Source organism: Mytilus edulis, chromosome 7 (assembly GCF_963676685.1).
Source record: "Mytilus edulis chromosome 7, xbMytEdul2.2, whole genome shotgun sequence".
Classification (NCBI taxonomy): Eukaryota; Metazoa; Mollusca; class Bivalvia; order Mytilida; family Mytilidae; genus Mytilus; species Mytilus edulis.
This window is the reverse complement of record NC_092350.1, coordinates 70,191,093-70,215,559: the sequence shown is the minus strand read 5'-3', so window position 1 is coordinate 70,215,559 and position 24,467 is coordinate 70,191,093. Positions and strand designations below refer to the sequence as shown.

The 24,467-nt window shown below is 31.3% G+C and overlaps 2 protein-coding genes across 3 annotated transcripts in view; one reads left to right on the top strand and one right to left on the bottom strand.

Annotated features, from left to right (window-relative positions):
• Positions 1-20,669, bottom strand: part of LOC139482090 (actin-like protein 6B) — a 33,385-nt gene extending 12,716 nt beyond the window's left edge. Inside the window, exons 1-12 of the mRNA XM_071265748.1 lie at positions 20,548-20,669; positions 19,064-19,140; positions 17,165-17,336; positions 16,090-16,190; positions 15,097-15,194; positions 13,219-13,313; positions 11,125-11,231; positions 10,592-10,678; positions 9,296-9,357; positions 7,458-7,572; positions 6,194-6,277; positions 5,403-5,498 (exon numbers count right to left, since the gene is read on the bottom strand). Coding sequence (XP_071121849.1) covers positions 5,403-5,498; positions 6,194-6,277; positions 7,458-7,572; positions 9,296-9,357; positions 10,592-10,678; positions 11,125-11,231; positions 13,219-13,313; positions 15,097-15,194; positions 16,090-16,190; positions 17,165-17,336; positions 19,064-19,140; positions 20,548-20,572 — 1,119 coding nt within the window. The 5' untranslated portion in view covers positions 20,573-20,669. The remainder of the gene's footprint in view (positions 1-5,402; positions 5,499-6,193; positions 6,278-7,457; positions 7,573-9,295; positions 9,358-10,591; positions 10,679-11,124; positions 11,232-13,218; positions 13,314-15,096; positions 15,195-16,089; positions 16,191-17,164; positions 17,337-19,063; positions 19,141-20,547) is intronic.
• Positions 20,670-20,820: 151 nt separating this feature from the next.
• LOC139482091 (U5 small nuclear ribonucleoprotein TSSC4-like) lies at positions 20,821-23,893 on the top strand. 2 transcript variants are annotated; one of them, XM_071265749.1, is made up of 2 exons: positions 20,821-20,879; positions 23,127-23,893. In XM_071265749.1, the coding sequence occupies exon 2, from the start codon at positions 23,147-23,149 to the stop codon at positions 23,858-23,860; it is 714 nt and encodes a 237-aa protein (XP_071121850.1). In that variant the 5' UTR covers positions 20,821-20,879; positions 23,127-23,146; the 3' UTR covers positions 23,861-23,893. The 2 variants fall into 2 exon arrangements, with proteins under 2 accessions (XP_071121850.1, XP_071121851.1); XM_071265750.1 differs by having other exon boundaries at positions 20,864-20,992.
• The last annotated feature ends 574 nt before the right edge of the window (positions 23,894-24,467 follow it).

Here is a 24,467-nt window from a genome sequence, read left to right as displayed (position 1 = left end):
GAATTTGAAATTTGAAATATTGAAATTTAACAAGATCAACTGTTTACAAAGTCAATCCTTCAATTCATAAATAAATACTTGGTTGGTTAATAATAACAACTTAAAAATTGTAAAGGAAAGTTCATCAAGTTCAAATTTCAGAACTCAAGACCTTTCTGGGGCCTCTTTTATCAATTTGAAAATTGTAATTTAATAATTTAAGTACATTTGATAGCACAGAAGTTGTTTGGCAATATACATAATAACTAATATATAACAATTATCTAGGTGTGCAGACTTTCCTTTGATTTTAGTCATTAAATTTAAACATCAAAGGAGAACAAGTTACAAATGTTTTAAAAGAATTTGAATTGATCTTAACCCCAGACAAATTTTCCAAAAGAAAGTTCAACCTGTGTAATTCAATTCAATCCTATGTCCCTAATTTAACTTGGATTTTTGTTTGTAATTTTATGTAATTTCACATAATTTAACAATGACTCTACACTGTCTTACACTCTAATTTTTACTAATTAAGACATATATAAATCAATTTTCATTCCTTTAGTCTGGTATAATTTGTCTTCCTGTACACACCCAACTACCTGTACAGTATGCGTTCAAAATACCTTCCTTATGTAAGTTACAGACCATTTATCTTTTGTGATATGGCATGGGGTATTTGTCTTCGGACAAACATTCATGTTTTTTCCATTTTAATCAAAACAAAATTCCATACCATGCAAGAACAAGATTTTTTTTAAACCAATTTACATTTTTTTTAATTTATTTAAAAAAAGTAAATTCATTATTTTATTTACTTCACTACCGAGAGGTGTGTGTCTTATAGTTTACTGCTAAATCATGAAGGGTGAGTAAAATATGAATGAAGCCAAGGGTCTTCAAATTAAATGGAGCTAAAAAAAAATAGAGAAAAGAGAATAATGGAATGTAATATAAAGAAAAGAGAATAATTGACAAAACAATAAAAATAGAGAAAAAATGGCCTAAAAATAGAAAAATACAGAAACCGAGACCTCCCCCTTTTCCCCATCCAGAACACTATGAGAGAGACTCCAACAATAATTTAAATGATAGTATCTTTTCATGGAGATATTATTTTGGTAAATAATTAATCAGAACTGTATTGGCACCTGCATTTTCTCTAGCCAGAGGAGGGGGGAATGGATTGTAACCCTTGGCTAGCAGTGATGTGGTACCTAAGGTTCATAATGCACCTGATAAATTATTTTTAAGTAACCAGACATATTTGTATTGTTGCACCCTTTAACCTTTTGACCTAGTAACCCAAAGACTAATAAGTTTCACTTTACATCAAGATTGCTTTATAGGTTTAATAGAAGTGGGAGTATGGATAGGAGAGGGTCTGGAAAGGGTTTTAGTAATTTTTCTAAGGTGGTACCCAAACAGCATTGGCGGATCCAGGGGGGGGGGGTTGGTTCCAGGGGGTTGGAACCCCCTTTTTTTGGCCGATCAATGCATTTGAATGGGGACATATAGCTGGAGCCGCCCCTGAACAGTGACAAAAAATATTTTGGCTCGTTTAATTTTCATAAAATTTTAACAAAATATTGAGTTTTTATCACTGAGAAACTAATATTTCCTTAACAATACAAGGTGATTAATTAACATTTAGCTGATTTTACAGAGTTATCTCCCTGTAGTGTTAGATACCACCATAAGGTAATTTTTCTCTTTCCTTTATATTTCAGCACCCTATTATTCTCTATTCTTTAATTTTGGGACCTATTTTTCCCTATTCTTTATTTTTTTAGCTTGTCTTCATCCATTCTTTATCTTTTTTTAGGCCCATTTTTCTTTAATCTGAAACACCATTAAGCCCCTCATTTCTCTAGATATAGACTTGTATTTATGCTTATTTATTTTCAATATAATTAGAAAGAAACTTTAAGGTGGTACATATAACAACACTACAGGGAGATAACTCTGTAAAAATTGACTGAATGTTTTAATCATGTGCTATTGTTAAGCTTTAGGTGTTTGTCAAATTGCTTTATATCCACTGACTTTTTTCCAATAAAGTATGGGGTTCATGTTTTTTGAAATTGCTATATTTGTATTGAAGGATAAAGTTAAATATTTTGTCAAGACTAAATGGAAATTAAACGAGCCAAATTAATTCTAATCAAGTTGGTACCAGCTTAAGCTTGTTTATTGTTATAATTTAAAAAGAATTTTTATCAAGCAATAATGTTTGTATTAGATACACCTATAAGGTCACCAATATACCCTGATTGACCATACCAATCGCCCTCCCAATGCCCTTTATCTAAATCACATGAGCATTCACAAACCTATGCTTAAATTCCTAACCATTTTCCTCTTTCCAGACATTGAAATAGAATTATTACAAACAGTTAAAATGAAGACAGACTGTTTTGAAAAAACACAAGGTTTACATAATATACTTAGTGCACAAAGTAACATGTGAACCTCACAGCTTCTCTTTCATAGAAATTTTAAAACTAAATGTTCTAAAGTTCTAAAAATATTTTCATGCACTACAAATATTTTTACTCGCCAAATTTTCTCCAAAAAAAAAATATACAGGTACATGCACAAAGAGAATGCTAATCTATTTTCAATTTCAACCTTAAGTAAGAGTACAGTTTTAACATCTTTAACTTCCGTCATTTTTTGTGCAATTAAAAGATGCATGCTTTGTTTTATTTGCTAATGAATCTGATGATGTAAGAATGGCGTGATGTTAATCATGATTAATGGACCATTTCTGAAATATGTGGGCATACAATATACATGCACGATTTAAATTGTTTTGATTTTACATGCTTATCTGATGAGTAAGAAATCTAAAGAATAACAAGAGTACAGAAATAATCTAATCTTATTTCCAGAATTTCATGTTTACAGAAATAGCCTAATGGCAAACTGTTTTTCACAAAATATATTTTTGTAGATTTTTTTGTGAAAAAAGCCCAAAACTTTGAGAGGTATTGAACATTTTAGTGGAGTTGCATATATAATAGTAAAAAAATTGTAAAATAAAAGCTTAATGACAATAATTTCAGTATTCCTTTATCGTTCTCATCCAAATTACAGGGTTTTAAATCTTTCTCCATTTTTAAATACACCTTTATATTGGATTATTTGAATTGAAGTCTTGTTCACAGTTTCAACTATTTTTTGGGTTTCAATAAATTAAGAATGGAAAAGGGGTACATATTAAAGAGACAACAATGCTACCAAAGAGCAGATAACATACAAAGTCCTCCCTTCTTCATTTCAGGTAATAGACAATGAAATGTTTGACATTCACACATAGAAATCTAGTGATTACAAATCCATGTTAGATTTATACAATACCTGTATCTAAATTTTGTTTAAGGTGGTACCTAACACTACAGGGAGATATCTCTGTAAAAATCAGCTAAACGTTTTAATTACATTGTGTTGTTAAGGGAATATTAAGCTTCTCAATGATCAAAATTTGGTGTTTGTCAAACTGCTATATAACCAGTGTAATTTTTCTGACAAAACGGTTGGTTCAAAATTTTTGAAATTTTGATATTTTTGTTAAAGGGTCAAAGTTAATAACTTGACAAAATTTTATGAAAATTAAACGAGCCAAATTAATTTTGGTGAAAGTGTTGGGTACCACCTTAAATACAGAAAAAAAAATGTAAACCACCACAGAGAACCAAACTCATGTTTTTCATAGACTTTTTGTGGTTAAAGTTTACTAGTAAAAGAGAGGTGGCTAAGAAAGTTTAAGACTTTTGGCTCAAGTTTTGGGGTAAAAATTTCATTGACTGAGGGTATTCAATTTTTAGGTAAAAAAAATATATCTGGAAAATAAATAAAGTATAAGGGAGACAAATCTGATTGAAAAATTACAAACAACTTAAAAGGAATTGTAAAATATGATTATCTCCCCTTCCAATACTGTAATTTCATATTTTTATGTTTTATTACAACTCTTATACAAATAGATGGATGGTTGGTCTAATATTCTAAACAAAATCAAATCAATTCTTTGGTTCACAGGACATTCAAAGGTTAGTGAGGTATTTCAAATTTAATGGCTGAAAAACAAATTGATGCTTTTTTTTCCATAAACTTGAAGTACAACAAAATCATGTAGAAATAATTCAATCTTTTAAAACAGTAAAAAGTAAAAAGTAGTGTCCCTTGTCAGGAGCATGTAGCCTTTGTAAGTCTTATCATGCTTAGATGTATTTTTTTTAACCCTTTTTTCATTTACATGTTTGGGAGTTTAGTGTGATGACTATTTTCACTGAAAAAGAACAAACTTTGTTTAAGGGCCAGTTGAAGCACGCCATGTTTAGGGATTTTCTCAGAGTTTTGAAGACCCATTAAGCCCTTGGCTGTTTTCTGCTTTCAGTTGGGTTGTTATCCCCATTTCCATTTTTAATTTTATCTGAGTATAGTTCCTCTCCACAAGACTTGGGTCCAATAGATAACATTTTCCAGCTTGAAAATATGTGAATAACTATCAGAAATATATGATAAGGTCAATAAAGTTCCAATTACTTGTTACATGGAAAGAAAATTTGAGAAGGAAAAACCAAAAAGAAGAAAACAGCACAAGGCCACCAATGGGTCTTCAAAGCCCTCAGCCTGTAAGTGTTTTTATCAACAGATATTCTCTCTTTTGACACTTTTTCAAATGCATTTCATGAAACTTAATATATGAAGATGTATAAATTTAAAAAAAGAATCCAATCTAAACTATATGGAAAGGTACTAATCTCCAATTTTTTTCAGTCTAAATTATATGAAAAGGATGGGGTTACAGAATATATACAGACCCCAAAAAACACCCCAATCAATTTAAAAGTATTGAAGTGCCCTCAATCCCCAACCCTATGAAAATTGTGAAACTATTTGGACATGAAGACAAACTGTAAAAACATAATTTATGAAATGTATTTCTGTGGTCAGTATTTACTTAATTCAATTGACTACAGGTATGTGGTTGTTCATTCATGGTGATAACTTTCTAAGACATAAAATTCGGCATTACACTTATCAATGGTTATTTCAAAACATTGTTATGTCTTTGAAATACAAAAACTATTTACATTTAAAAAAAAAACTTTTCTGTTATGACTATTTTTTTTAGTTTGAGGGGCAAAGGAGGAAAGAAATATTGTGATGTGGAAAAATATATCAGGGGGAAAAGGTTGGAGGGGCCATAAAACGTTGTCAAAATTTGAGTAATCTTTTTAAAAATAGCTTGTTGAAGCAGTCTCACAACATGAATTAGCAGATTTACTTATCAGGGATTTGTTGATGATGGGACTTTTTAATGATCTATACATCCCTCACAGTCAATACAGGGATTTGTAGTTTAATAGTAAATCTATACTAAGTCTATACAGTAAAATATGGTTACTTACAGGAGGTGTCTTAGTACTTAAATCTCTGTTTAACCTATCAGTAAATCCCTGTAGTAATGTGTTCCCTCCAGTCACTATAACACTACTGTATAAACTCTGCAAATAAAAGAAATAATTTTTAAAAAATTCTATGATTTCTCCAAACTCTCAAAGGGAGATAATAACTTTTTTTCAATTTTAAAGGGAGATAATTGTGTTCAGATCTTGATTTTTTAAAATTTTATTATTCTATGTTTTTTATATCCATCAAAACATTTTTTTAAACCTGATATTAAAATAAATCTGTTCCTTTCTCATATTTCTTTACTCCACTTTTTATTTTAACAATAAGTCTACTATGTAATACGTAATGAATATAATAACTCAATATGTATTTGGTCCTAAGCATATACACTTTATCATATTTAATTTTCATAAGAATGAGTCTAACAGATTAATAGGCTTTAAGCAGCAATGTTTTTCTATGGAACTTATTAAATGCAGACCACTACAAAAACATTAATACTAGAGTTTTTTGTATTCAGGAACATATTTGCGTGGTAATGGGTTATAAATCAAAATCATATTTGGTTAAAAAAAAAAAAGAAGACTTTCACTATAGTTTTTGATAATCTAATGATTTTCCAAAGACTTGCAAACAATAAAATGCATAAAATTTAAGAAAATAACATTAAAATGTTTTATACATGTAGATATAAAGTCTTCTGTTTCTTAAAGTTTGAGGTTAGTACTTACAGGTTGATTGTTATTATCAACACATTGTAATTTACAGTTCAAAGTTCTAAACTTACTGGTCGTATGTCAATATCACACATTCCTACACTAGTGGTCACTACATGTCCAACACTTAACATGGAATTCCCACTGGGTAAATCCTGAAAAAAAATTAATGTATCGTTATAGAATAAACACCAGGGCACTAGGTCATAACACTTTACTCAGTACTCAGAGCATTTTACTCGAAATACCAAATCTAGCACTTTGATTGGTTGAATTCTGAGTCTGAGCACGATAATCGTACTCCTTTTTATCATGACCATAAGGCCCGGACTCTCGGTCATAAAACTTTACTCAGTACTTCGAGTACAAAACAAGTGCTCGAAACACAAAATCCAGTATTTTGATTGGTTGATTCTTGAGTCTGAGTACAAAAATCGTGCTGGAAAGTTTAATGACCGCAAGGCCAAGTCTTGCAAACTTTAATTTGAAGAAACATTATCTTACTTTAACTCAGAATACACGAAACACCAAAACCAGCATTTTGATCGGTTGAAATCTGAGTCTGATTACAATAATTGTGATGGTACTCCAAAATTTCATGACAATATGTCTCCGAGCCTTGGGGTCATAATTTTAATTCAGACTCAGAAACCAACCAATCAAATCCCTTGCTTTAGTGTTTCAAGCACAAAATTTGTACTCAGAGTAAAGTTTTATGGACGCTGAGCCTGGTCTGGCTTCATTGAAGTTTATGAAATTCTACGATTTTTATTTTATATTTCATTTGCATGTTTTTAATGGATTGCACATTAGTATACTACTAACTTTTTTACATGCATTTCATTGTAAATAAAAGTAAAAATAAATGGATCTCCTGCAGATAACCTTTCAAACTAAAATGGAAAAAAACATGAATTGATTTTTGCTTATTTTTGAGACACAAGCATTTACAAAATTCTTTTTCTTTTTGGCATTAAAGCAACTTCTAGTATTCATTCCTGGAAAAGACCAGATTTATTTTATAACTGTCAATAAAGTTGATTTGATTTGACAAAACTGATATTATACGGAAACCTTCAAAATAATGCTGTAGGTTGAGTTAAGGCATTTCTATGATTCGTTTAATTGTGATCATGTGATTTTTCATGGTTGATTGATTGTTAGGGTTTAACACCACTTTCAGCACGCTTGACTGTATTATGACAGCTATTTTTTAATGGTGGAGGAAACCAGAGTACCTAGAGTGAACTACAGAAAACGGGCAACCGTAGTCAATTAAGATTAGAGTCAAATACACCTTACCACCAGCAGAGTTTTGTTGTAAGAGTTACTTACCTTTATCACAGAGGGATCAAACAAACCCTCACAAACTTTATATTTTTCAAATCCAAAATCCTGATTATAACCATTAGGGAATTCATAATGTATATTTGGCATGGTTTCTGCTGAACTGAAAAACAAATCATATATATTGAAAAGATGTGACTTCCTGTCAGAAGTCTAGGAGTTCAAATTTGATTTAAATAATTAAAGGTCCACCCTAGGAACATTTGAAGTTTTAAGTGAAAGGTCAAGGACAATTTGAAGTTTTAATTGAAAGGTCCTCAAGAAGAAATTAATGGTCTGTACACAGTATCAGTGAAAAGAATAGTGGGTCATTGGATAATTTAATTTTAAAATAACAAGCATTTTGTGAATATTGTATGGCAATAGTCCAATACCAGTTTAAAATTCATTGTATTAGATTAAATGCTAACTTGATCTAGGACTTGTAATAGTGTAAATATATCAAGTCAATATCTTCAAGCTTGAAGAAAACAGTGTGAAAAACTGATCATTTGATTGAATTTTCTGAGTCTAAGGACCATAACTCTACACAAAATTTGAACTTGATCTGCAACTTGTCATGTTCAAACAATACACCAAATATCAAACCAATATGTTCAAGAATGAAGGAAAAAAAGTGTGGAAAACTGATTTGCCACACTGACTGATGGCCAGACAGACAGACAGAATGCAAATCTAAAGTCCCCTTTAACTTTGTTGGTAGGGGGCTAAAGAACCTTCTCCAAGAAAAACACAGGTCCTAGACCTTGGACCCCTACTAATTTATACCCCTGGAATCTTATCAGTGGTTGTCTTTTGTTACTGTGAATTCATTATTATTCATTGGATACCAATTATCGTTGGTGTCTTGAGTACAGATCTACTAGAAGAACCACAAAATTAAATGTTCAACGAATGGCACATTTTCAATAGGCTTGTGTGCAGACTTTGGCAAAACCTCATGCATGTGAGTTTTCCTTCATCCAAGACAATTGGTACCCAGGAAAATATATCGACAGTATACATTTTTTTCTTACTTCAGGGATTTCAGTGTTGATAGCAAATATTTTGATACAGTGGATTTATTTATTTTCAAGGTACCAATTTTTTAGTATAGCAGGAAAAATTGTATTCTGTGAATAGTTATTTATATTGTTTTTATCTCTGCATTCAAGTCTATAAAAAATTGGTAACTAAATGAATGTTTCACCTCTACTTATGAAATGCACAAAGTTTGTATCCAATGAAAATATTAAATTTCAACAAAGTCACTTTTCAGACCAAACGCTTACCACTCAATGCATTGTTGATCTTTTAACCTTGGTTTTTATCAAGTGATTACTTGTTTTTGTTAGAAAAATTATTCATGCAAATTCAGATATTTTAGGCATAATATTTAGAAAAATATGTGAGATTAATAACTGCGATTTCAGGACAAATATGAAATTTTTGCTACTGTTAAGCATCAAAATGAGTCTTAAGAATGATCGCTACTCTGTTTCAAAATAACAAGCTTTTTAAGAGAAATATATAACTTGAATGTATCAGATTTTTGTGAACTGCAACAACTAGTTCCTGTCTTTGGTGGACCTTCATAGTTAAAAACTTGTTTTTCTAATGATTTTACAAAAAAAATCATGACCCCCTAATATTTAGGGAGCCAAGACAAGTATCAACTGCACCCCTGTTGTTACACAGCCTTATTTCTCACATCATATCATTTAACTTCTATTGATGACAAACAGGCGGAAATGTTAATTTTGAACATTAATTTCACAAAATCCACATTTCCACCTCTACCTTGAGGCAACAGTCTCATATTACTGTAAAAAAATATGTTATCATACCTTTGTTCATATGGTGTATCCATAACCTGAACAACAGAGGCTGCAAAATCTTGATACACATCCTGCAACAATAAATATATATATAACAATGACACCTGCTATAAAACAATCTAAATTCTAATGAAACATCGTTTGTAATGTTCAATTTAATTGGCTAATGTCACTAATTTTCATGGCATCAATTCACAATCGATGCTATGAAAACATACCCTCAAGCAAAAAACGACGTATGACAAATTTTAAATGTATGTTTTAACGTTGTTTTCTATCAGTTTCATTAGAATGGCAATAATAATATTGTATTGTGAGCTTCGACAGCATCAATTGGGTGATTTGATGGTAACAAATGCAAGTTTATTGGATCTGATGATGCATCACCAGTAAACTTAATTTACCAACATCAAATCATCCAATTGATACTGTCTGAGCTTAAAATACATTACAGTTACATCTCCTAATTTACATTTTTGACATCATGACCATATTCTCATGGTTTTGTTAGTAACAGAATAATTTGTATCTATTCTCATGATTTAATAATTTTGTATATTAATTCTACTGTAAATATACTGTATTCTTTAATTTACTTTGCACAAATGTTCAATAATTGAGGAAAAAATATGTTCTTGATGTATATAATTTTGGGCTTTAGCTAATTCTCTATACAAACCTTTATAAAATGTGTAATTTGATGGAACACTTATATTTGTAAATGGACTTATTTTTTTCTGCCAGTACACATTTAAATTAAGACAAAGTAATGAATCCAATAATAGTCCTCAAGGATATAATTTAAATCTGAAATTATATGTTTTAAATCTAAGCCAGGCTTCTTGAAGTAACTTTATAGAGGAGAAGATTAGAAAAAAAAAATTCTTCACCATTTACATTTATTTAAACAAAGGTTACCTAAAGTTTTCTCTTCTCTTAGTATTAAAAAATATGACAAAGAGTTATCTCCCATTCCTTAAAAAATATGACAAGAGTTATCTACCATTCTTAAAAAATTGTGACAAGTTATCTCCATTCTTAAAAACAATGAAAATCAATTTTTAAAACTATGACAAGTGTTTTGTCTTAATTTAGATTACAAAATATATTTGAAAATTGGTATGTTTCTTATGCACTACCACAATAATCTGTTAATTGTAGAATATGTTAATTTCATACCTTTGAAAAGGATGAAAGCCACCTCATAATCCAACCTCCTACCCCCAAATTGCCCAAACCAATGCTACACGGTAAACACCCCAAAATATCACTGACCTCTTGCATTATTGGATGTTAATAATTTACCTTGACCATATAATTGTGATAAGATTTAGTAACTTCTGGTAGATCTTTTTTCTTCCACTTTGCTTCTTCCATAAAACCAACTGGTTCCTAAAAACATGAAAAACGAAAAAGACACTTTCATAATTAGACTATAATATAACTCTTAAAAACATGAAAAACGAAAAAGACACTATCATAATTAGACTATAATATAACTCCTAAAAACATGAAAAACGAAAAAGACACTATCATAATTAGACTATAATATAACTCCTGACTAAAAATATTTTCTATATTGACAATTTTACTGTTTACAGTATCTCTCTATCTTCTATAATTTTGGGCGAAATATAAAAATGGTAAGAAGGAACATGTACGATGTAGTTTCAATAATGAATCGACTGATGACTTAGTAGGTCATACCTTGCTGTTAAATTTTGTTATTTAAAATTATCTGTATCTTTTAATAGACAAAATTTTAAAAAAAAATGCTAAATTTGTAAACAGGTAAACAATTTTCATTCTTGCAAAATACAATTTAAACCATTACTTACCTTTGTTTTGATCTGATAAGGGGGGACAACATTTACTTCTAATTCTTCCATTAACTTTTTAATTTCCATGGAAATGAAATCTCCAGCTAAAGGTGACTTTACAATAGCTGTAATGTACATATAGATAATCAAAAATAAATGTAACAGCTTTCAAACAAGTACTTTCTAATACAGTACAACTTGGGCTTTTCAATAAAAAATTACATGGGACTCTGGGAAGGCACTTCCGAATGTCAATTAGTGTGGGTGTCATCTATAGTTATGCACATTGCAAATATAAGTGAAATTTTAAATTGCCTCTTAAGATGGTTACCCAATTTTTAAAGTGCTTTCCTGAGTACCATGTATAGTATGTTTTAATGGAACAGCCCTGAGGGGGGATAGGACCTTTATCAGGACTCCGGGATCAGGTGTTTTTAAGCTCCGGATTTCGGGATTGACCCTTTCAGAATCCTGGAATTCTTTTTTCAAATTTCGGGACCTTGGGATTTCGTGTTTTTAAGCCTGGGATTTCGGGATTTCGTATTTTTAAGCTCGGGAATTCAGGATCAGGAACTCTCCTACCCTCCCTCAGCCCTTTATATTTGTGCTTTTTTTATCTATATATTTATACCATCTTTTTAAGAGTTTTCATTTTTTGTTGAAGAATTTGTAAAATGTATTACGATACTTTTGGATTATTCTCTCAGCTATTTTAAGGCAGGATGTGTTAATGGCAGATCTTTAGTTATTTCTGTAAAAACTATTCACAAAATTAATAGACTCCAGACAATTAAAAGCTTTACATCTTCTATAGACAATTCTATATTGTTGAAGACTGAATATTGTCCTCTAAATGTATTTTGGTAATTTTATGTTGTGACATCCATCTCATGGTATCTTTCTATTGTTACATTATTTGTTTTCTATCTTTTTTCATTTGTCGATTATAATTTGCTTTTGAACTTTTTAACCAGTTTCATCTATACTGTTTTTAATTCATATTTTGTATTGTGTTCTAGATTTCTTTTATCTTTTTAAAACATTTTACAGTTAAGGATGTACTTGGGTTAGGTTAGGTAAAAAATAAGAAATTAAGAAATTAAAATTGATACTATAAGCTGATAGAGCATCAATTAAGCATAAAGATAAGCTAAAAATATTGATAGGTCATGGACCTCCCTTTCGAGATATTTGAGATTTAAAATATGGCGGGAAAAGGCTGACTCGGACTTTTACCTTATATTTGCATTGGTATTATTTGGGTCTCAAAACAAAAGAAAGAAAATCAAGAATCTTCTAAAATTTTGGTAAATGATTTTTAATGAGCTATTTAGTCTTATATGAAAAAATAAATGGATGTTATGGGGCAAAATATTTTACATTGTATTGTATGGAAAAACACCAAGAAGTCCGAACATTTGACACAAATTCCAAAACCTCACTGAAGTACATCCTTAAGGATGTCTGTCTGCTTGTCATGTTTTGGAATTTTTGTCAGATTTTCGGAATCCTCTGGTTTTATCCATTTGAATGCCTTAAAAAAAATTCCCCATGAACCCCTATTCTTCTTTTTATTAATCTTTCACCTGTATTATAAGTCATTTGTAAAAGTCTTACAAAATTTTATATATTTTTTAATAGTATTTGAGGACTTTAACTGGTCAATGATAAAGCTATGAAAAATCAAGTGAGAACATTTTCCCGCTAAAATTTCAATGGCTAATATCTCGAAAACAAGCACATTGACACCTATATTTTTTTTGCTTTTTTTGATTCCTCAGTTTATTTCCTATCAATACATACTAGTTTTATGAAAAGTTATTTATTTTGAAACTGAGCAGCAAACTTCCTTAAGCCAAAATTAATATAATAGAAAAACAAAGGATATGGAGTAACAATCCATGACACAAAATCACTACAAACACAACAACAAAAAACACAAAAATCAAAGGATCAGCGTTTTAAGAATTTAAAAAATTGATTCTTCATTTGTACTTCTTTGAACATTTAAAATTGTTTATCATCATTACCAATAAAAATTTATATCCCAATAATAATAATGAATCCACAGTTTTCTAACTAAACTTTTATCAAACATTGTTGAAAACCAACCTTGTTGGATAACATAGCCATCATATACAGGTACAGCCGATGTGTGTGTGGCACCACTGTCTAATACCAAGCCTGTAGACCTTCCATTGGCAAATCTTGTACAGAGTTAAGAATTGAAGATATTGATTTTGATTTTTTATGTGTTTTAACGTCACTTTTAAGCACCGTTTTTAGGCTATTTCATGGCGGCCAGTTTTTCGGTGTGGAGGAAGCCTGAGAGCTGGAGAAAACCACCAACCTTTGATAAGAAAACTGACAATCCTAGTCAATTAAGATTGGAGTAGAGTGCACCCACACAGCAGGGTTCACAACCTCAGTTGACTTGCTAGTGATTACAGTAGTAACTACTTAGAACACTCTGCCATCCAGGTTCCAGTTGAGATTGATAATACAATCATCTTTAAATGTAAAGTCAATATTATGACCAAATTGAATTCAATATATTCAACAGTTTGCAAGGAATGCTGAATATGAAAATTTTACTTATAAGTTACTTTGGGTTAAATAAAAAGCCATAAAAGCGGGAGGTTTGGCATGAACAAAACCAGGTTCAACTTAAAATGTCCTGTACCAAGTCATAAAAATGGCCATTGTTATATTTTAGTTTGTTTCTGTGTGTGTTACATTTTAATGTTGTGTTTCTGTTGTGTTGTAGTTCTCCTCTTATATTTGATACCAGAGGCAGAACCAGTAAGATTGGTATCCCCAAAAATGTATGGCACTCATAACAGGAATGAATAAAAAATATACCTGTACCAGTGCTCTGATCCAACCAGAAACCCTCTTACAGGTGAATGGATCTATTTACCCACATAATAATCAACGATATCTCTTCATTGGACAGGACAAGTTCTTAACAATAAATATGTTATGTCAAAAATCTTATACTTCAATAAATTATTTTGGTCTTTCACAAGACTGTAATATTTATAAAACAAAGTAATGAACTCAAACTAAAATGATTTTAATTTACCATCTTAACTTTGTAACTTTACAACTGCAAGAGGAAATTTTTCATTTGGAACTTTATAACAAAATATTTCAAATCATTTATGGACAATAAAAACTAAAGAAACAGGCATTCTTATCTAAATCAATAAATTACTTTTTATTGTCAAATAAAAAAGAAATAACAAAATGAATGTTTAAATTTAAAATGATTTCCCTTCTACCAGAAATGTGACAATGTATGTTAATAACAATGGTTAAGACACAAATGAAATAATATGAGTTTATTCAATCTACTGATTATCAATTGTAAATAATCACTTTCATTTTCTTTTAGCTCAATATTCAAGGGCAAGGTATATTTGATGTGTTTCCCTCAGTTTTGGTTTGTAACACAGATTTGTTTTTTTCTCAACCGATTTATGAATTTTCAGTGGTATACTACTGTTGCCTTTATTTACAGCTCTTTTTTGAATTTTTCTAGATCAGGAAAGCTCAAACCCAATAAGAAGCTGCACTATGAGTGCATGATACACCCATTGCTTTTTCAAGGTTAAAAAGGTTCCACAAGTCTCAACTTCATATCAGATATTGACAACTTGACTAAAATTTACAACACAAGAAAAAGTAAAACAGACATGTGTGTGTTATTTTGGTCTCTTGTGGACAGTTGTCTCATTGGCAATCATACCACATCTTCTTTTTTTATATATGTGGTACACTCCAATATAGTAAGCACTTAATCTGATTGTCCACAGCATACTGCAGCTGCATAAATAAGTCTGTTACCTTCAAACAATCTCAGGACTTTTCATCTTTAGAATCGAAAGAAAAGAATGTTTAACTGTTTCAAATTATATACTTTAACTGTCAACACTACAAAACCTGCATCTGAATAACATTTTTTACATTTTTTTCTATGAAGGATACGCTGTGAGTACTGCATTTTTACAAAGAAAGAAAGCTGGAACGTTGTACTTTTCAAACATGATTTCTGCCAACTTTTCTCTCTTTCCTTTAACATTCCACTGAAAAATATTAAAACAAATTTAAATCTCTCAATTATTTTTTAGCAAATGGTAATGAGAAATTTCAGCTTTCAAATTTATCACAAGACAATGAAAAATTTCTACAATTTTTTGTATGACGTTTTTAAGGTGTTGGTTGCAGTCTCATTAATTGGTACCAAAAATAATGATCTAATTGCTGTCAAGTTTCATATTTTTTTCAATTATTTGGCCAGAGATCGAACCTACAGCGTCACAAACTATAGTCAAAATTGCTACTATCAGACCACGCAACTAAACACTATGGATTCATTACTATTCGTTGGGATACCAATTTTTGTTGTTGTTGATTTTGTGGGAACAGGTGAAATGTTCAACAAATAGCAAATTTTCTATAGGCTTGTATTATCTTGTACATAAATTAGGCTGTTAGTTTTCTCGTTTGAATTGTTTTACAATTACCATTTCAGGGCCTTTTATAGCTGATAATGCAATATGGGCTTTGTTCATTGTTGAAGGCCATACAGTGACCTAGATTTGTTAATTTCTGTGTCGTTAAGTCTCTTGTGGGTAGTTGTTTCACATGCCATTATCTTCTTTTTTATATTGTATGCCAACTTTGGCAAAACCAGGAAAATTAAATATGTTTGAAAAAAAGTTTTCCTCAACCCAAGAAAATTGGTACCCATGAAAATAAATGCATCCTCAGTTACAAGAAATAGGGGTTTTTCCATAATAAAAACCTATGTCCCCCCAAGGGAAGGCAATTTTTTAAAATTTTATATGGGTGGTTGTATTTGAAATACCAAAATGCAAAGGGTGTGTTGTTCTAATTTATTTTCATGTTGATGGGGGTTAAATAAAAAGTGCCGTCCCTATGGGGGACATATTGTTTTCTTGAACAAAATATACATACAGCTGGTTCTGACATCATAACAGGATGTAGATTTGACTCAGATTTTATAGATTTGTTGTAGATATGATCCATCAGTTCTTCATACATGTCCCAATTATCAACTGTAATAACAAAATGGAATATACTATCAGAAAAACATTAGGCAGACGGCCCAAGACCACATTTAATTACCCTGCTTTTCATTGTCAACGAATATAGTTCCTTTTAATTAGAGTGTATTTTTCCTTAATTTTTTTTCTTTCCCTTCCTCACTCATTTATTAGATTTTTTGGGGTGCAAATGAAAGAAGAGAGGTGAAATAAATTTTTAGATGTTGTATTTAAACTGATTTTGATATGGAATGAGTGATTAGGCCAAGTGCAAAAAGATAATGTTTACAGTTTTCCGAACATCTTTGGACTTGTCAATAGGGGTATGGATGTGTATTGGCTAAATTTGTAAAAGTGATTGGTTCAATCTTTCTGAATTTTGGATATATATTTAGACTAGGACTATATATTACACACACAAAAAATTTGACAAAAGTGCATGGTGCAATTTTTTTAATGATGCAAAACGTTATAAAGAACTGATAGAGGAATTAATTGTGGTCTGTGGCCAGACATAATATGTGATAATTTTTGTCTTGATCTTAGCATTATAAATAATGAGATGTGGTATGATTGTAAGTTCACTACCACACCATACCGAAAGTTTGCAACAGAGCAAAAACCATGTATACAGTATTTACATCTTACGAATTCAATTATAGAAAAATATTCAACAATCGAATGAATAGCACATTAATGCATCAATGTGTGTACAATTTATCAGACTGAGTGTTGTTCTGCCAACAGTTGAAATTTTTTTTTTTAATTCATTGATTAATTATTGTTTATATCAAATTAAAATGAAACTACCTATATATCCTTTTCTAAGCATTTGTTTTAATGTATCTTCATGGACACACTTAGGATATACAGGAACAACAAGAAAATGATATTTCAAATTAGTAATGGATATTAGTAAAATTGCATTGTCATCTGGAAAACAAAATGGCTGACAAAATAACTATTCTGGCCTCTCTATCACTTACTCATGCCATCTTTAATAAATGTGGATATTTCGGCTCCTTTTCTCGGTACTTTGATTGCCCCTGTGTCAATGTGATATTTTTTGCTGGGACCTTTAATACTCTTTTCTGAATCATCTGTTTCCATGGCAACATCTGGGTCATCAACAACTGACATGTGTGTGGGAATTTCTGCCTAGAATAAAACAGATTCTGTCCAATTAAAATACTTGTATATGTGTTTGGTATTTTAGTACTTGTAGTATAATAGCAAAAAGTTACATTTGTATCTGACAGGACTTTATGACAAACAGACATTGCTTGAAAATTTTAAAGTAATGAGTTTCTATGCATAGATACATGCTGTATGTCAGTTGTAAAACCTTACAACTTAAACTAAATCTGCAAATTATATGTGTCTATATTTTTTTCAAAAGAGATATAAGATACATAATGAATTAGCTATTTATTTTCAGCTTATAGTATAATGTGTACTGTAGAGCCATTATATACTTATTCTTATATTCAATCACACACAAAAACGTGATATTGGGTACAAACTATGAAACATCATGAATGAAGTATCAATTCAACTTCCACAATATCCATCAATAATTGTAGTCAGGGATCTACTTAAGCATAAGCTTTAGGCCCATGAATTTTAAGATGGACCCCTGCTTTGTACTTAGTCGGTTTTCTTCGCTCAATTTTTAACGTACTACATGTAGTTCACAAAGGTACATAACAGTCCATGAAAAGACATGTCTCCCTACCAGAACACATTATTTTGCCTAGAAATGTCTTTGCTTTTACTGTGCTTGTAAATGTGTACATGTTTAGCAGAGAAGCAACAAATACCAATTTTTAAGTCTTAGCTTTAACACAGCCTTGGTTTGTTTTCATGAACACCAACACTTGACACTTATACAAGCTTCCACAGTACCACCGGTGCAGTCAGTTCTTTTGACAACCCATGTGTAGTGACATGTACATTTTCAACTGATTTTTATAGTTCATTCTTATGTTGTACTGTTATACCACTGTACCAGGTTAGGGGGAGGGTTGGGATCCCGCTAATATGTTTAATCCTGCCACATTATTCATGTATGTGCCTGTCCCAAGTCAGGAGCCTGTAATTCAGTGGTTGTCATTTGTTTATGCGTTACATATTTGTTTTTTATTTCATTTTTTGTACATAAATACATGAAATAAGGCCGTTAGTTTTCTCATTTGAATTGTTTTACATTGTCATATCGGGGCCTTTTATAGCTGACTATGCGGTATAGGTTTTGCTCATTGTTGAAGGCCATACGGTGACCTATAGTTGTTAATGTCTGTGCCATTTTGGTTTCTTGTGGACAGTTGTCTCATTGCATTGGCAATCATACAACATCTTCTTTTTTACATGTACATAGTATGAAATTCAAAACAGTGTGGCTGTGGCCATTGATTGATACATTAAATTCATCCATTGACAATTTACGTGAACGTTTGTCTGTAACGACCACTGTTCGTGACGTACCTACGATAGACATTTAAACTGTGGGGTCACCAAAGGTTTCTTAACGCCTTTAATTATAAAATAATTCGAAAAAATAATCAGGAATAACCTTTATGTTTTGATTTATATAATTGATATAAATCAAAACATCGTGTTGTTTCTGATAAATTTTTTCAAATTACTTTATTAAGGTGTTGAGGACCTTTGGTGACCCCATAGTTTAAGTGTCTTTAAAAAGTACATAGTGAGCAATGGTCGTTACATACAAACGTTCACCTAAATTGTTCCAGTCAATGGATGAATTTAATGTGTCAATCAATGGCCACAGTCACACTGTTTTGAATTTCATTCTAAATGTGGGTATATGAGCTCATTTTGTATGATGAAAGACAAAACTTGCTTATTTGAATAGTTGATCTTACTTTTGGGGAGTCTTCTCCGGCATATCCAGCTCTAATAGAATAGGATCCTATGTCAAATACTACTGCTCCAACCTCATCTGAAATAAACAAAAACATAACTTCAATTATCCAGCAATCATATAACTAATATATAAATAACAGGTAATATGGGAAAATTTTCATGAATAAATGGTAAAAATGTTTGCTAAATAATGTTAACTGTAATTTTTGGTGCATGATGATGAAATAAGCTCTTTCTTTTAGCATGTTTAGACGATAAAATAATCAAATGATTTTGAAGATTCACTTTAAATTTTTGCCCAAAATAATGGTACTGATAAAGATATTTTGACAGATCATTTATTTTTCTAAAAGTTGCGGGAAGTATAACAGAATTGCGTTTACTTCAACATGTAGAAGATACCTAGCCAGCCTTAAATGGTTAAGCTAGAGAAATACTTCTTTAGGTTTGTAACACTGAGGTCCCAGTTTTGAGTCACGGTGGCAACAAAGTCATTTTGTAATATAAATCATGCTCTACATAATACATATGTACAGGTACAAATGTTTATAAATATAAATCTGATGTTATTAGGAAAAATTGACTATTGCAACATTTCTTTACTTTGTCCCTTGTAACAGACCACACTTGCCTCATTTTAACAAATTTGATGCAGTGTGAGTATGTCCATTCGCGCCCAATACACTTTCACACTCAACACGTACACACCTCGCATGTTTGCCACCGAAGTCTGTTCACACCCTACACGTTCGCACCCAATTTTTATTCAAATTTAGGTTGAATTATTAGTTACTTTTAACATGTAAATACCCAAATTATTCTTTTTAAAACGTCAGAATCGAAATATATTTAAAAACAATGAAACAAATATATTTATAAAGCAATAGCCAATACACTTACCATGCTTACCATTTATTCAACACAAAAAACAGGGTTGTCAGAATCTCGATTTGTTTAGAAACATTTTGAAATTAATATATTCAATGCACTTACCAAAAACTCGATTACAAATTCACACAAAGCCAATAAAAATTGGGCGAGAACGTGTTAGATACGAACAGACTTTGGGAGCGAATGTGTAGGGTGGGAAAGTTAAACTTAAAGGGGGCGAATGTGATTGGGCGCGAACATGATTGGGTGCGAACAGACCTGGATTCAATTGGGACAAAGATCAATTAACTAGGATTCAGCTTGGAGATGTCAAAGAAAAAGTATTTGAATTTTATACATGTAGCATAGCCAGAGCCAGAGCCTGCAGCTGCTGAACCCGTAGTCCAAATAATTATGACGTCTTGAAAGGCTATTTAGAAGTAAGGCGTCAAAGAAAAAAATTATAATAGCCTTTCAAGACGTCATAATTATTTGGACTACAGAACCAGAGGCTTCATTTTTTTAGAAATGGTTTGCTGGTCGAGGAATTTAAATAATGACCTGAAGTTTTTCAAATTTAAAAAAGCCTATTTTTAAAAAAGACATTATATACCTCCACCATACACCCCACCACTCATTTTTGCAGATTTTATGAATGTTTAAGAGGTAAACCAAAACAAAGAAAACAAGCCGGCATCTATTTTGTAAACTTCCGGTGCTTGACGATTTCTGGTTATCATTCATATGAGCGTGGTTTAAATTTCAATATTAACATAATTAAAATTGTGCAAGACCTGAATAAATTGAAAGTATTTTATAGTTAAAACAACACAGTCCTGGATTTTAATTTTTGAAATCTTTAATTATTCATGGCATACAAAGTCGTAACCAGTAAAGGGAGATAATTCTAAAAAAAAATAAGAACTACAAAAAATACTTTGAAAGGTTTGTTTTCCGATGTTACAAAACCAAAAGCACCTTCATGCAAATTCCCTTTATCTGCTTGTTTTAATGCAAACATTTGTGAATATATTTAAGATTTGAATGTGATAGCAATGGTAATGATTTAAAAAAAAAACTATTAAAAGCTAGATGTACATTTTTATCTTCAATGTATAAAAATTACAGATAATTTCTAGAGAATCCGGGTCCGTTCGCCCTGATTCACGTTTGCCCTGGTATCTGTTCGCACTGATTCCTGTTCGCCCAGGGTCCATTCGCCCTGATTTTTTGATTTTTTTTTCTAATTGTTCTGATTTCATAGTTTTAAGTATTTGAACGAAATATGTTAAAGTTTGTTGAAAAATTGACAGAATATTTATATTCCCGCAATCAATTTATCATTTTCCCTTTGATTTACAGAGTAAAATACTGGAATACAATGTATTTCTCTTTATTGATTACTACTTTCAGAGTATAATACTAAATGAACATGTAAACATACATGTTTCATGATTTACAGTTCGTACATCATTGTTTTTATTAATTTCCAGCTATATATTTTATCAAAAACAAAACGTTTGATTTTTATTAATAATCCATCAAAAGACTAGTATCACTATAATCAGTGATCCGAATTATTTTGTCATTGAACAATTTTAATGATCCTAAACAAGCCATACACTTTTAAATATTTCCCTGTTTCCATAAATTTCAAGAATATATACCATAGAAATATCTGAATAAGTTTATTCAACTTAAATGCCCTGAATATTAATATTTTTTAAGTATGGGGAACGGACTCTATGGGGGAACGATCTCAGGGCGAACATACCCAGGGCGAACATGTTATTAGGGCGAACAGTCCTGATACCATTTCTAGATCTGCCACTGATTTTCAATAAATTTTGAAATCAGGTTTTATATACATGATACATGAAGACCATGAATCCATATGAATACGAATAAGAAAGTTTTATTTTGATTTGGTTAATTTATACAACAAAACAAACAGTAAGCTCTTGAGAGTTTTTTACGGAATATAAAATAACATATTCATATAACGTTAAACATAAAAACACGGTACTTCGAATGACCGAATAACAGTGTTGTAATAACCGAATAACACTTATATTTTTAATATTGGTACACATCTGCACATTGGTGACTTTTAAACTTTGATTATTAATTTATTATATATTATCGATGTATTTTATAACTAAAAGCAGATAAGTTCATAAAAAACTTTTAAAATTTAGTTTGCACATCGAAAATGGGCGCGACGGACCTGATACCGGAAATCACAATGGCCGCCATGTTAGATGTACATGTACACACTAAATAATAAATTTAAAATATATATATATATATCTGTAAATCATTTTTATAGCCTTTTATAGCAGACTATGCAGTATGGGCTTTGCTCATTGTTGAAGGCCGTACAGTGACCTATAGTTGTTAATGTCTGTGTAATTTTGGTCTCTTGTGGACAGTTGTCTCATTGGCAATCATACCACATCTTCTTTTTTATATATAATATATACATTTGTAAGTAGCAAATTATGCATAGAAATAGCAGAGGCATAATGAAATGCACACAAAGCATTACTAAACTACTGTAACATATCTAAAGCCAAAACTGATGCACAATAAAAACAAATTATTGATTACACTGCAGATATTGAAACAGTCTATTGCATACATGTTTGCATGTTAAACCTTGGACATCTGACATATGTTAAAAGGGGGTCTCATTGGGGGTTCCGATCCCGGATCCCGCTTACTGTTTTGTCAGATTCCCGTATCCCGCTTACACTATGTACGTAAGCAATTCTCATTTTTTTGTTATTTCCCGGGTCCCACAAGACCTCATTTCCCGTTTTCACGACACAATAATTTGACTTTCACGTATCACGCTTACAAAAAATCGACAATCCTGTGTCACGCTTAGACCCCAATGAGACCCACTTAAAATTGAGAATAGATATGGGGAATGCATCAAAGAGACAACAACCTGTCAGACAAAAGAGCAGAAAACAGTCCCAAGGCCACCAAAAGGTCTTCAACACAGTATGAAGTGTATTATTCCCAGGTTAGATTGTTTTGCTCCAACATAAATTCCTGGATCAGATTTGATCTAACATAAATTTCATTTCCTGGATCAGATATGATCTACACAATAATAACCATTGCATGAACTAATAAAAAAATATTTGACATGACTTAACCATTTGAATTTTCTTTTATTTCCAGACTGACATTTTTGAACCAACATGTCAAGATCACAAAAGGAAGTAGATCCTTATACAATAAAGTCCTCAACAGATTCATTTGAAACTAAGGCTAAGGGTGTGTTTGATTGCTTACTAACATTAGAGGATAAGCATAAAGCATATGAAAAAGCTAGAAAAGACAGTTCAGATGAATCAGATCTATTAAAAGATGAACCATCAAAGGAAGAAATAGAGACAATAAAACCTGCATTCAAGCAACCAAGACCAGTTGGAAGGGGACAAACAAGGGGTTCATATACGAGACGACCATTTAAACGGGGTAGTAGAATGCCAGATTTTAACGATGGACCAGCAAAATGGAAGAAGTATTCACTAGAAGATGTTGACGTGATAAATGATGCTAGCAATAAACAGGCAGCTTATGCTTTCCTTGAAGAAAGGAGGAAACAGAGAGAAGGGGAGATAACTGAGACAAAAGCCGATATTCAATCAATGGCTTGTTCAAAAGGACAGTTCACATTTTCTAAGCGTGCCAAAAATGACAATACATCTGAAAAGGAAAAAAAGGATGAGCAAAGTTCTTCCGAAATAAAACAGCGTTTAGAACTGACTGAAAATGAAACCGAAATAAAGGAGGATGTTGATAAAGATCACGATAAAAATCCAACCGAAACTGTTTTTAAATCTAGAAAATTTGGCAAACGTAATATAAGGTCAAGAGAAAGAAATGATGATGACGATGGTGACACTTAAAAGCAATTATTTTGATTAAAATAATGTTTTTTACTGCAGAAATACTGTCTTTAATGAATTATAATAAAAACTGACAGTGTGAGAGTATGTAAGAACTGAAGCAAGCATGGATTCAGTGTCAGTGAATGCTTATCTTTGTTACAACCATCCCCTGAAAAAGAACAAAACTTGTCTCATATCCACAGATGCATGACCATGTTGACTGTTAGTTTATTGTCTCAGTAATATTTCCAGCCAATTTTACTGTATGTCATCTTTATGTAGTGGGACGGGACAGTATTTATATTCTGAATTAAATGCACATTTTTATAAGTAATCGATGAATGTTTTAAAAGACTTGTAGAAAGTATAAACATGATAAAATAGAAAAAACAAAAGATATCCATGACACAAAACCAGGACATGCACAGCATAAAACAATGGAACAGTGCTTTTATTCCTATTCTCCAACTCAAATTTACAGTGAGGCCTTCAAAACGGAGTAAAAAATACTTTTACTCCACTGCATGTTTAGATAGCCCCTAGCATTTGTTTAAGGTGGTACCAGCAGTTTGGCTGACACAAATTTTGATCATTGAGAAGCTAAATATTTTATTAACAATGTTAC